Source organism: Somniosus microcephalus, chromosome 14 (assembly GCF_052327205.1).
Source record: "Somniosus microcephalus isolate GS21.2 chromosome 14, FLI_Smic_1.0, whole genome shotgun sequence".
NCBI classification, from domain to species: domain Eukaryota; kingdom Metazoa; phylum Chordata; class Chondrichthyes; order Squaliformes; family Somniosidae; genus Somniosus; species Somniosus microcephalus.
This window is the reverse complement of record NC_141000.1, coordinates 82,296,369-82,311,188: the sequence shown is the minus strand read 5'-3', so window position 1 is coordinate 82,311,188 and position 14,820 is coordinate 82,296,369. Positions and strand designations below refer to the sequence as shown.

The window sequence follows — 14,820 nt, the reverse complement described above, 5'->3', positions numbered from 1 at the left end:
GATGGCCATTGCATTCTCAGATGCAACAAACATCTAATTTCTGTTAAAGAAAGAAGTTTGATGGGGTCTTGTATGCAAGACCTCAGCAAACTGCAGAGAATGTCACTGTTTGACAGCTTTACAGAGCTGTCAAACAATGACAATTTACTGTCAAAAATTTTTTACGTGACGTGCTCTGCAACCGGCTTTCCCTTAATTGGCCTGCTAAGCCTGCAAGGTCAATCAAGGGAAAATAGTGTGGGTTGGTCACAAATCGATGGAGGCGGGACAATGACCCGTCAAGCAGCAGTCCCGCCTCCAACGCGCCCCCAGTCAGAAAATCGCCATTTGAACTTTTCTCTTCTCTCCTGTCCTAAAGACATGGATTCCTTGCTGGGGTACAGCTCAACAGGCACTGTGGCCTTCTGTTACCCTGCCCAATGGCCAACATTTACAGTGAGTGTTAGCAGGTGATTCGATTGTGGAATGGATCACAACCCAACCTAATCCTATCCTCACTCGCTATCTCCAGACACATACACTTACAACAGTGCTTACTAGATGGTAATCAAGAGTGGGAACCATAGCTCCCTAACATAGCATGCTGAAGCTATTTGCAGCAACAACAACGCACACTTATGCAGCACCTTTAACAACATTCCAACCCACTTTACAGGAAATTGGAGCTCAGCAAGCAGAAGGTGAGAGAAATTACAGAAAGTAACCAGAAGAACAGACAAAAAGGTAGGTTTTACGGAGGCTTTTGAAAGCGGGGAAACAGGTTACTAGGAGGAATTTAGGGAGGGAATTTCAGAGTGTAGGGATGTGGTGACTAAAGGCTTTGCTGCCGACAGTGGAGCAGAAGGAGGGGGACACAAAGAGCAGTCCAGAGTCAGAAGAGCAAAGGCTGCATGATGAACATAAGGCTGCAGAAGATTGATGAGGAAGGGTAAAGAGAGGCCACGGACCAATTTAAAAACAAAAATTTTTAAATCAATGCTCTGTGGGTTGGGGAGCCAACAGCGGTCAGCAAACGTTGAGTGATAGGAGACAAGAGGTACAGTTCTAGAAAAACTGGAAATTATGTAAGGAGGAACTTGGTAGTTTAGCCTGAATATCATTGGGAAAATTAAGCCTTGAAGTAGGGCTTCAGGCTGAGGTCTACTCAAATGGCACATATTTAAATGATCAAAAGAAAATCTTGTTTGGTACCTTCCAGCTTTGGTAATAATCATTTCGGTGCCAATGTCATGAAATCTTTTCCAAAGATCGGCACATTGTAATTCCATCTGAATCTCATCCATGGAGGAGGTTGGGAGAGATGAGGTGGAGTTAGAAGTGAGTTCTGTGGGAGAGCTGTAGGAACAGGCTGTATGTTGGGTTGGGCTCTCACCCTCTGCTCCTGGGCTCTGCTCCTGATCTGAGCTCAGCTGGGACTCTGCAAACACAATGAAAGAAATCTCATTAGACAATATTCAGGGATAAAGGAAACGAAGAACACGAGAAATATAAGGAAAAATATAACATTTTGGAAAATAGGTCAATCAGCACCAGAAAGAAAATGATAGGTTAGCAATTCATGTGCAACCCTTCATCATCACCCGTGTAGGCAGAAAGGAAATGTTACTAAAGGATACTGGAGGGCTGGATTTTCTCAGTGGGGAGCTTTTGGAGGTGGGACTCCCACTTGTCGGGTTTTAGTCCTGCCTCCATCGACTTGTGGCCAACCACGCTATTTTCCCTTGATTGACCGTATTAAGCCCGCCCAGCGGGCTTAGCAGGCCAATTAAGGGAAAGCCGGTTACTGGTGATTTCAGCAAGTGACGTTTTATCTGTCAAGAGCTATTGATAGATGAATTGTCATCGTTTGCCAGCTCTGTGAAGCTGTCTCAAACACTGATAATCTGTCTTCTAAGTTGTGTCTTTACTCAAGACTCAATTAGAAAACCTTCCTGACCAGAAAGCGGAAGGCTGCAGCTTTTGACAGTTCAGCGGCCATTCTGCCTTCTGTGCCGGTGAGCTGAGGGACTCCTGAGACCTGAAGGGAGGAGGCCTGCAGGAAGTAAAGGTAAGTAAAACTTATTAAAACACTTTACACACACCTCACACACTTACCTCTGCACACATGCACCCATCACTCACCTGCACACCGGACATCTCGGCCCCTCCTGTAACATTTGCATATTGAATTATCATTGGCCCGCAGGCATCTGTAAGGAATACCTATTATATTCACATGTGATCACATGCTGAGTTGTCATTGGCCTGCAGGCATCTGTAAGGACTACTATTGTTTTGAAGACCCAGGCTAGGTGTCCTAATGCCATGCTTTCCCCACTGGTGCTGCTATGAGTAAGGTCATAGACCTAATGTTTAATAAAAGAGTTAAACTGTAATACTCCGTTGTCCTGCCATTTATTATTTTTTATACAAACTATGTAAAACAAGACATGGTGTCAGAAGAGGGATTGTAAATGGACATCGTTGGAGCTCCCTTGCCTCGAATGGATTGGGAATCTTTGAACTTACCTGGAGAATGGCGCAAGTTCAAGCAACACGTGGAGTTGATGTTCTCGGGTTTGCTGAAAAGCAAAGGGGAGGAAGAAAGATGCAGCTACCTACTCCTGTGGATCGGAGAAAAAGGGAGAGACATTTTTAACACATGGTCTCTTACCGCGGATGAAGCAAAGGTACTGAAAAGTTATTTTGACCGTTTTGAATCATATGTGATGCCCAAGACAAATACGATATTCGCTAGGTACAAGTTTCAGGAGAAAGTACAAGGAGCTAGTGAGTCGTTCGAACAGTTCGTGGCTGAGTTAAAACTGCTGGTAAAAGACTGTGCATATGCAGATAAAGATGAGATGGTCAGAGACCGCATCGTGTTTGGAATACATTCAGCTAAAGTGAGAGAGAAACTTTTGAATGTTGGGTCCGGACTAACACTGGACAAAGCTATGGACATGGCTAGATCGCACGAGATAGCCCAAGCACAGTTGAAAACCATAACCGGCACCACGAAAGTGCACGCAGTTAATAGACACACACCAAAGAACACCACCCAGAGAGCGTGTTTCAGAACAGAAAGAACAGAGAGTTCTAAAAATGAGCGACACAGACATAAAACGCTTCAAAAACTGTGGATATTGTGGAAACAAGGTGCATGGAGAAAAGGAGCATTGCCCTGCCAAAGGAAGGCAATGTGCTAAATGTGGTAAACGGAACCACTTTGCTAAAGTGTGCAGGACTGTTTTTGGAAGAGCAGTACACACAGTGCGTGACAGCCAAATGCCAGATAGAGAGGCAAATGCAGAGGAACTGTTTATTGATTCTGTGTCACAGAAAAAACAGATTTCAGAGACTGAGCAAGCCTTTGCAGATATTGAGATAGGAAAACAGGGCACAGGGCTTAAGTTTAAACTAGACACTGGAGCTCAGGTTAATGTAATTCCTCTGAATGAGTATCACAGCTTGAAGGATCAGTATGAGCTACAGCCCACCTCATGCAGACTGACCAGCTATGGGGGTAAGCAGCTCATTGTAAAAGGCACATGTGTGATGAAATGCAAGTACAAAGAAAGCGACATGATGTTGGACTTTTACATTGTTGACACTCGAGCACCTCCAGTGCTAGGTCTAAAGGCATGTTTAGACATGGACCTCGTCAAGCTAGTGCTATCATTGACAGCACCAGTTGAGAAGCAGACAGTCATGGAGGAGTTTGCTGACGTTTTCAAAGGAATCGGACTATTCCCAGGTGAATGCACTATTCACCTTGACCCAGCAGCAACCCCTGTGGTTTGCCCACCGAGAAGGATACCCCTTGCTCTACATAGTCACCTGAAGGAGGAGCTGCAGAGCATGGAGAATACAGAAATCATCGTCCAGGAAACAGAACTGACAGAGTGGGTCAACGCATTAGTAGTGGTTGAGAAACCACGTACAGGCAAGCTCAGAGTCTGTCTCGACCCCAGAGATTTGAACAAGGCTTTCAAACGCCCTCACTACCCTCTACCAACGCTAGATGACATCACACCCAGGCTAGTGGGAGCACGTTACTTCAGTGTAATGGACGCACGATCAGGATACTGGACTATCAAGCTCACGGAAGAATCATCTAAGCTAACAACGTTCAATACACCATTTGGACGCTACCGATTTCTGCATTTACCATTTGGTCTTATCTCAGCTCAGGATGAATTCCAGCAGGAAATCGACGAAACCTAGGAAGGCCTCGACGGAGTAGTCGCAATCGTAGACGACATCCTCATCTATGGCAGGAGTAGAGAGGACCATGACAGGAACCTCCGTGCGATGCTACAAAGATCACGGGAGAAAGGTATCCGGCTCAACCCCGAGAAAAGCATAAACAGATCCAGGGAGATCAGTTATTTCGGGCATCGCCTCTCAACTGATGGCATTAAGCCGGATCCAGAGAAAATCTCCGCCATCAAGAAGATGGAGCCGCCGAAGAACCGCGCAGAGCTAGAGACAGTACTAGGCATGGTTAACTACTTAGCCAAGTTTGCCCCGAGCCTCTCCGAAATCAACGCACCCATGCGTCAGTTGCTCAAACAATCCAATGAGTTCCTGTGGGACAAACAACATGACACAGCATTTCAGAAAATGAAAGACCTAATCACCAGAGAACCAGTTCTTGCCTACTTCGACCCCAACAAAGAGCTCAGACTACAAGTGGATGCATCAAAGTACGGACTAGGCGCAGTATTACTGCAAGAAGGAAAGCCCATCGGCTACGCTTCCAGATCTCTCACAGACAGTGAAATCAACTATGCTCAAATCGAGAAAGAGTTATATGCAATTCTGTTTGGTTGTAAGCGTTTCCACCAGTACATCTATGGCTGACAAGTCATTGTGGAATCCGACCACAAGCCCCTCAAGTCAATCATGAGGAAACCACTAGCCGCAGCCCCACCAAGGCTACAGAGAATGATCCTTCAGCTACAGAAGTACAACTTCACAATCATTCACCGTCCAGGCAAAGACATTCCTGTCGCAGACACACTCTCCAGAAAGTCTCTTAGCTACCAGGACAGCAGCCTCAGTGAAGGCATGGATGTGCAGGTGCACATGGTGTACAACAGCTTACCTGTGAGTGACTCAAAACTGAAGGAGATCCGAGCAGGAACACAGAAAGATGCACAACTCACACTGCTGAGCAAAGTCATACATGGAGGATGGCCTGAGGAAAGGAGGAAATGCCCTCAGAGCATATCTGAATTCTGGAACCACAGAGACGAACTGTCACAAATCAACAGAATCATCTTCAAAGGGGAGAAAATCATCATTCCTACCAGTCTCAGAGAAGAGATGTTGACAAAAATTCATGCTGGACATATGGTCATGGAAAAATGCAAACAAAGAGCACGTGACATTATGTTTTGGCCCGGAATGTGCAAACACATTGAGGACATTGTCGGAAAATGTTCCATTTGTCTAGAATGCCGCCCATCAAATGTCAAAGAACCCATGATACCTCACCGTTTTCCAGACAGACCCTAGCAGGTCGCGGCAACAGATCTGTTCACATGGAACAACGAGGACTACATAGTGACTGTTGATTACTACAGCAGATTTTTTGAACTGGACAAGCTTCACAGCACCACATCTGCAGCTGTGATCCACAAGCTAAAGGCAGCCTTTGCCAGGCATGGCATGGTAGAGACTTTAGTCTCAGACAGTGGCCCCAATACAAATCAAAAGAGTTCGAGTCATTTGCCAAGGCATGGGATTTCACACATGTGACATCAAGCCCACATTACCCTCAAAGTAATGGCCTTGCTGAAAAAACTGTCCAGATTGCAAAAACACTCATGGACAAAGCCAAAGCAGACAAAAGAGACCCCTACATCAGTCTCCTTGAGTACCGCAACACTCCGGTTGACAACTTCAAGTCACCAGCACAGCTGTTGATGAGCCGCAGACTTCACTCAATCCTTCCAAGCACCAACCAGCAGCTGCAGCCAGAGGTCGTCAGCTGCAAGCAAGTGCATGCAAAACGTGTACAGAGACAGCAACACCAAAAGAGATACTATGACAGGTCAGCTAGACTACTGCCACCGCTGCACAATGGAGAATCCATCAGAATCCAGGAGCATGACTACTGGAAGCCAGCAGTCGTCATCCAGCCAGCTGACACTGAGCGATTGTATCACGTCCGCACCCCAGAAGGACAGGTGTACTGCCGCAATCGCAGGCACCTCCTGAACACCAAGGAACAACACCGTCATTCCGACGAGAGGATCAGTTCAACAGAGTGTGATGAACAGAGCAATACACAAAACACATCATACTTACCTGAACCTAAACCTGAACCTGAATTGTTGACCGATTCAGGAGCATGCTCAGTTTCATACCACACAAGGTCGGGACGAGAGGTCAAGCCTAGAGTTATCCTTGACTTGTGAACTGTCAAAGGGTGTAGGCGGATCGCTGCCCCAAAAAAAAGCTGTACATCGTTATTGAAACGTTGAGATGTTTTCAGTGCTAGTTAAATGCTGAGTTTACTTATGTTTATGCTACCGAGAACATTATGTAGAAGAAAGGTTTAAAAGTAATGCATAACATTTTTCTTTTAAAAGAAAGGGGATGTAACATTTGCATATTGAATTATCATTGGCCCGCAGGCATCTGTAAGGAATACCTATTATATTCACATGTGATCACATGCTGAGTTGTCATTGGCCTGCAGGCATCTGTAAGGACTACTATTGTTTTGAAGACCCAGGCTACGGGTCCTAATGCCAAGCTTTCCCCACTGGTGCTGCTATGAGTAAGATCACAGACCTAATGTTTAATAAAAGAGTTAAACTGTAATAATCCGTTGTCCTGCAATTTATTATTTTTTATACAAAGTGTGTAAAACAAGACACCTCCAACCCCCGCAGACCCACGGCTCACCTTGCTAACCCTGGCAAGGTTCGGAGCCTTCGGGAAGCCCACACTTCAGGGCTTAAAATAGGGATTCTCCAAAAAACTGCCTATTAACTACCTGTTAACAGGCAGTTAATTGGCACTAATCCCCTTCCCACCTCAAGGAGACAGGATCCGGCGCGGGTCGGCTACCCGCCTCCTGGGAAGATGGCATGGAGGCGGGTTGGGGGGCAGGATGGGTACCCATCCCCAGATTCTGCCATTTTCCCGGCAGTCCCGCCTCCAATCCCGCCTCCCCAGGGCTGGCAAAATCGCACCCTAGTGTTAGCCATCATCCCTCCAAAAAGGAGGTAAGGCCTAGTTATCATTCTTTCCTTTATTATCTTAAATGCTACTTGATAATGATCGCCTCTTTTTAAGGGTCATGTTCCTTCACTCCACTATCAGTGGCAGAGCCCTCAGTCATCTTATCCCTGAAGTCTGGAAATCTCTTTCTAAGCCCCATTGCCCAACCCTACCTTGAAATGCTTTTTACAAAAACTGTCTCTTTGACTGCACATTCATGAACCTCCCATAACTCCGCTCCTACTCCTGCTCACTTCTGACTCCTAAATGTAAAGTGCTTTAGTATGTTTAACTAAGATAAAGCTGCTAATAAATGTAGATTGTTGTTGTAAAAAGCCCCTTCTTGTCATCTGAGGCCTTTATTATTGATCTTCTTGTACAGCTTATGTATTGTCAGCTACCACGTCTTGTTATATTTTAGCACACTAGGAGGGAGGTGTTCCTTTCTTTTTCCATCTTTGTCAGCTTCCAGGAGAGCAGGAGCTAAAAAGCTGCACAAGAGGGGACAGAGAACCAGCGGTGAATATTTCTACATTCCAATCATTAAAGTAAAAGTAAGGTCTCTAGTTTAGAGTAAGTAGTGTTTAAAAGGGAAGTAAGGTCCCTAGTGTATTTAATATTTTTTAATTTAAAGGGAGTAAATTAAGGGTAGGACATGGCAGGGCAGCTCGGCAGTGTGGAGTGCTCCTCCTGTGCTATGTTGGAAGTCAGGGACACTTTAGGTGTCCAGGGTGAACACATGTGCAGGAAGTGTCTCCAGCTGCAGCTACTCGAAATCCGCGTTTTGCAGCTGGAGCTGCGGCTGGAGTCACTGTGGAGCATCCGCGAAGCTGAGATCTTCGTGGATAGCATGTTTAACAAGGTGGTCACATCGCAGGTAAAGAGTGCACAGGCAGACAGGGAATGGGTGACCGCCAGACAGAGTAAAAGAACTAGGAAGGTAGTGCAGAAGTCCCCTGGGTCCATCTCCCTCTCTGACAGATTTTCCGTTTTGGATACTGATGGGGGAGATGGTTTCTCAGGGGAATGCAGCAAGAGCCAAGTCCGTGACACTACAAGTGTCTCAGCTGCACAGGAGGGGAGGAAAAAGAGTGGGAGAGCAATAGTGATCGGGGATTCTATCGTAAGGGGAACAGAAAGACGTTTCTGTGGCCACAGACGTGAATCCAGGATGGTATGTTGCCTCCCTGGTGCCAGGGTCAAGGATGTCACTGAACGGCTACAGGGCATTCTGAAGGGGGAGGGCGAACAGTCAGAGGTCGTGGTTCACATTGGTACCAACGACATGGGTAGAAAGAGGGATGAGGTCCTGCAACAAGAATTTAGGGAGCTAGGTAGCAAATTAAAAGGCAGGACCTCAAAGGTTGTAATCTCTGGATTATTCTCGGTGCCACGTGCTAGTGAGTATAAGAATAGGAGGATAGAGCAAATGAATGCGTGGCTGAAGAGTTGGTGCAGGAGGGAGGGCTTTAGTTTCCTGGATGACTGGGTCTGCTTCTGGGGAAGGTGGGACCTGTACAAGTTGGACGGGTTGCACCTGAACCGGAACGGGACCAACATCCTTGCGGGGATGTTTGCTAGTACTGTTGGGGAGGGTTTAAACTAACTTGGCAGGGGGATGGGATACAGACTGGAGCTATAGTAGGGGGTGATGCAAAGCCAAATATAGAGGAAATAACAAGTCAGCCTGGAAGGCACAGCAAATATGTAACGGCACAAGTGAGTATGGCAAGGCTGGATGGCAATAATTTTAATGCAAGGAGTCTTGCAAGTAAGGTAGATGAATTGAAGGTGTTGATGAACACATAAGAGTATGATATTGTTGCTATCACAGAGACATGGTTGAGGGAGGGGCAGGACTGGCAGCTCAATATTCCGGGGTATAGAATCTTCAGGTGAGACAGAGGGGGGTGTAAAAGAGGGGGTGTCGCAATATTAATCAAGGAGTCAATACTGCTGTAAGGAGGGATGATATCTTAACAGGTTCCTCTAATGAAGCCACATGGGTAGAACTTAAAAACAAAAAGGGGGCAAGCACTTTGCTGGGAGTGTACTATAGGCCCCCAAACAGTCAGGGGGAGATAGAGGAACAGATATGTAGGCAAATCTAAGAGAAGTGTAGAAATAATAGTGTAATAATTGTATGGGATTTCAACTTCCCCAATATTAACTGGGATAGACAAAGTGTGAAAGGCTTAGAGGGTGTGGAATTCTTAAAGTGCTTTTTGAGCCAGCATGTAGAAAGTCCTACAAGAGAGGGGACAATACTGGACCTAATTCTAGGGAATGTAGCCGGGCAAGTGGTAGAAGTGTCAGTAGGAGAGCATTTTGGTGACAGTGACCATAATTCGGTGAGATTTAAGGTAGTCATGGAAAAGGACAAAGATGGACCGGAAATAAAGGTTCTAAATTGGGGGAAGGCTGATTTTAATATGATAAGGCAGGATCTGGCCAAAGTGGACTGGGATCAGCTACTTGTAGGAAAGTCCACATCAGAGCAGTGGGAGTCTTTCAGAAAGGAAATAGAGAGAGTACAATGCCAACATGTTCCTGTGAAGGTCAAGGGTGGGACCAACAAGCCCAGGATGTCTGAGATGTCGAGGGATATACAAGAATGGATTAGGGAAAAAAGGGAGGCTTTTGGCAGATACAAAGGACTAAAAACAGTGGAAGGCCTAGAGGAGTATAGAAAGTGCAGGGGGGTACTTAAAAAAGAAATTAGGAGAGCAAAGAGGGGGCATGAAAAAACACTGGCGGGCAAAATAAAGGAAAATCCCAAGGTGTTTTATAAGTATATTAAAGGCAAGAGGATAACCAAGGAAAGAGTAGGGCCCATTAGGGACCAAAGTGGCAATCTGTGTGTAGAGCCAAAAGATGTAGGTGAGGTTTTAAATGAATATTTTGCATCTGTGTTCACTATGGAGAAGGACGATGTAGGCATAGAAATCAGGCAGGGTGATTGTGATATACTTGAACAAATTAGTATTGAGAGGGAGGAGGTACTAACTGTTTTAACAGGCTTAAAAGTGGATAAATCCCCAGGCCCAGGCGAGATGTATCCCAGGCTGCTATGTGAGGCAAGGGAGGAGATTGCAGGGGCTCTGACACAAATTTTCAGAACCTCTCTGGCCACAGGGGAGGTGTCACAGAACTGGAGAACAGCTAATGTAGTACCATTATTCAAGAAGGGTTAGTAGGGATTGATGCGCCATCAATTACTCAAAATACTGAGGTTGAGCGAGTAACAACCAGGCTTTTATTAACTAAAGAATGAAGGTCTAGTCTCGAGTGGTCGACCCGTCCAGAATACTAAGGGACTGGGAGGTAGTCACTTATATACCTGGAATAGTGGGAGGAGTCAGCCGAGGCATGTCCAGACCTGTACCTAGTGGAATACACATACAGACACAGACAGGTATAACAGTGGTTTACCACAGGGATAAACCAGGGAATTACAGGCCAGTGAGCCTAACATCAATGGTAGGGAAATTATTGGAAAAAATCCTGAGGGACAGAATTAGTCTCCACTTGGAGAGGCAAGGATTAATCAAGGATAGTCAGCATGGTTTTGTCCGGAGGAGATCATGTCTGACCAATTTGATTGAATTTTTTTGAGGGGGTGACTAGGTGTGTGGATGAGGGTAGTGCAGTTGATGTGGTCTACATGGACTTCAGTAAGGCTTTGACAAAGTCCCGCATGGGAGACTGGTCAAGAAGGTAAGAGCCCATGGGATCCATAGCAACTTGGCACATTGGATCCAAAATTGGCTTAGTGGCAGGAGGCAGAGGGTGTTGGTCGAAGGTTGTTTTTGTGACTGGAAACCTGTGTCCAGTGGTGTACCGCAGGGATCGGTGCTGGGTCCTTTGCCGTTTGTAGTGTACATTAATGATTTAGATATGAATGTAGGAAGTATGATCAGTAAGTTCGCAGGTGACACGAAAATTGGTGGAGTGGTAAATAGCGAGGAGGGAAGCCTCAGGCTACAGGACAATATAGATGGGTTGGTTAGATGGGCAGAACAGTGGCAAATGGAATTTAACCCTGAAAAGTGTGAGGTGATGAATTTTGGGAGGACTAACAAGGCAAGGGAATACACAATGAATGGTAGGACTCTAGGAAGGACAGAGGATCAGAGGGACCTTGGTGTGCATGTACGTAGATCCCTGAAGGCAGCAGGACAGGTAGATAAGGTGGTTAAAAAGGCATATGGGATACTTGCCTTCATTAGCCGAGGCATAGAATATAAGAGCAGGGATGTTATGATGGAGCTGTACAAAACGCTAGTTAGGCCACAGCTGGAATACTGTGTGCAGTTCTGGTCACCACACTATAGGAAGGATGTGATTGCATTGGAGAGGGTGCAGAGGAGATTACCTGGATGTTACCTGGGCTGGAGCGCTTCAGCTATGAAGAGAGACTGGACAGGCTGGGGTTGTTTTCCTTAGAGCAGAGAAGGCTGAGAGGGGACCTGATTGAGGTGTACAAAATTATGAGGGGCATAGATAGGGTAGATAGAAAGGAAATGTTCCCCTTAGTAGAGGGGCCAATAACCAGGGGGCATAGTTTTAAGGTAAGGGCAGGAGATTTAGAGAGGATTTGAGGGAAAACTTTTTCACCCAGAGGGTGGTTGGAATCTGGAACTCACTGCCTGAAAGTGTGGTAGAGGCAGGAATCCTCACAACATTCAAGAAGCATTTAGATGAGCACTTGAAACACCATAGCATACAAGGCTATGGACCAAGTGCTGGAAAATGGGATTAGGATAGACAGGGCTTGATGGCTGGCACGGACACGATGGGCTGAAGGGCCTCTTTCTGTGCTGTATAACTCTATGATTCTATATAGCTGCACATTAGACAAAGAAGAGGTTTGACTGTGGTGATTTCTTTGGCATTGTCACACAGTATTGATATTTTTGAGATTTTTTTAGACCTGTGAATCACAATTATATTTTCTATATTAATTTTCAGTTTCAGCTATGCAAAGTTTTGGTGTTCAGACTAATCTAGTCTATTCTTCTCACAGCGCTGTGAAAGTTTTCAGAGTGGGGCTCCTTTTAAACTGCTAATACCACCAAATTATTTACAACGTTGTTGAAACAGGAACTGCGAAGAAGTGAATTGACGATGGCATTGGGATTTTATAATTGCAACCCTAGGCCTATTTACACAAGAGACTTGTACAGATCCATTACCAGTGCTCAAGGTTTTAGTGTAAACCCTTGTTAAACTAGTTCCAGTGTAAGGTGTAAAAAGCTGACTCATCTGGATCATGCACTGGTATATAGCTCAAAACAATAAGCAAATTAACAGCAGTAGAAACACCTCTCCCCAATTTGCATGCTATTCTTGATATGAATCACTTTTCTCCACTGCCTCTTTACACATAATAGGTTTAATTTTGCTGGTGGTTAACCTCTGCTGAGTACATAAGGTGATTTAAGATTAATTTAGCTACTGCCTCAAGATAAAATACAAATATATATGATTGAACATCAAATTCAAGCAGTTAATAAATCAACTGTTATCACAATAGACATTACAGCAATACTGGATCATAGACATTTACCACATTTAAACAAGTTAAAGCCAATGTTTACCCAGCATTCAACAGCAGAATGCTTCAGTAACAGAGATGATGAAAATATGCAAGTGTGAGGTGTTTAACAATTACCAAGCCAGGCTAATGAATTGCTTATTGTTTACACACTTTGGGGAAGAAAATTAGCTTCTATTAGCATGTTAACCATCTATATCTCAATGTCATTTTTAACTTATGCAAATACATTATGGCCTAGAAATTCAGTTTGGGGTGCCCAGCTCGCCTGGGCGCCGGAATTACCGCTGCGCGCGGAGCCACTTGCGCCAGTGGGATATTCAGTTTCAGCGCCCAAGTGGAAGCTGGCTGCTAAACAAGGGTTTCGGCGCCCCGCTTGGGGCGCTGAAACTGAATATCGGCACGGCAGCCTGCGGTACTGCAGGCCTTCCTCCCACTCTTAAGGGGGAGGTGCCTGCAACAGCGCGATCCCCACTCGCGAGTGCCGGCAAATGAGCCCGGCACCAAGGAGAAGTGCCGGGCTCTCGGGAAACAGCCGGCAATGCCGCGGGGGGGGTTGTAGGAGGCCGGGGACGGAGGTGCGGGCAGGCGGCCGCCGAAAAAGCGGCCGGTCGCACCTCCACCTTAACTCGCCCCACTACCGCCACAGGTAGGCCCCTGTGTACCGGTCGCTGTTTGCGGCCGGCGCGGAGGAGGCGGCAGCGACCAAATATGGCCAGCAGGGCGATAGCGGGGCGCTGCGCACACCGATGACGTAATCGGTGTGCGCTGTGCACACCGATGACGTCATCGGTGGCGGCGCAGCGCTACAGGCTAACGCCGCCATTAGCGCCCCGCTAAATATCGCGGTGGTTGTGGCCAGAGGCGCAAAAGCCCTCTTTGGGTGCAAACTGGTGGCGCAGGCCACTGAATTTCTAGGCCTATGTGTTGAAATATAGCGTTCAAAAAGTAACTCTTTTTCCAAAAAAGGTGTTTGTGGAAAAATGGTCCAAAAATCCTAAAACATGACACAAATAGTTACTTTTAACCTTAAGTTTATTTAGATAGAAAAAACACTTGTGCAACATCAGAAATAAAATAATTCAGGGTCACTTGGAAAGATCCAAAAAACAAAATCCACCATACCTATTAATCACTGAGAGGAAGCTTGATGTGCTCAGAATTCTTGAAGGGCAGAATCGACCAGAGCCAGTTACCTCTGTTATATTAGTGACTCCATTATGGTTAACAGTAGATCAGTGTTTCCAACATCTGCAGTATTTTGCTATCGTACTAGTGTTTACAAGCTCCATTTAACTTGTGTTAATCACACTTTCAGCTGAAATATCTTCACATCCAGACAAAATGAAAATTCTTATTTGGAGGGAAGAGTGAATGTACAGCTGAATCCTGATGAATATATCGCTAGACTGCCAAGAATGTTTATGCTTGGATGAAAATTATGCTTGGATGAGGAGTTTTGTAAATTGCACGTTAAAAGTAGCCAGTTGGCAGCGTATTTGCACCGCAGCCTAATAAATGATTCAATCAGTCTAAACAACATTAACAGAAAACACTTAACAAAAACACACATTTTGCTTTGAGATGATTGCATTTCTGAAACATGGTGATGGCTCTTGTAAAATGTCTGTGCATTAACTTTAACTGGTGAATTTGAGTATTAAAATCCAGAACATGGGCAAGACTCAGCTTGAAGGAGAGTTCTGTATCTAAATGTTATGAAAGAAAGACTTACATTTATATAGCACCTTTTGCAATCTCATGACATCCCAAAGCACTTTACAGTCAATGAAATGTAGTCACTGTTGTAATGTAGGAAACGCGGCAGCCAATTTGCACACAGCTAGCTCCCACAAACAGCAATGTGATAGTGACCAGATAATCTGTTATTAGTGATGCTGATTTAGGGATAAATATTGGCCAGGACACTGGGGATAATTCCCCTGCTCTTCTTCGAAATAGTGCCATGAGATCTTTAACATACACCTGAGAGAGTAGACAGGGCCTTTGGTTTAATGTCTCATCTGAAAGATGGCACCTCCGAC

At 45.4% G+C, this 14,820-nt stretch overlaps 1 protein-coding gene across 2 annotated transcripts in view; it reads right to left on the bottom strand.

Annotated features, from left to right (window-relative positions):
* tbx15 (T-box transcription factor 15) overlaps positions 1-14,820 on the bottom strand; it is a 139,512-nt gene that overhangs the window by 73,669 nt on the left and 51,023 nt on the right. For both annotated transcript variants that reach the window (XM_086006804.1, XM_086006805.1), the window contains one exon: positions 1,192-1,417. In XM_086006804.1, the coding sequence (XP_085862930.1) occupies positions 1,192-1,417 (226 nt within the window). The remainder of the gene's footprint in view (positions 1-1,191; positions 1,418-14,820) is intronic.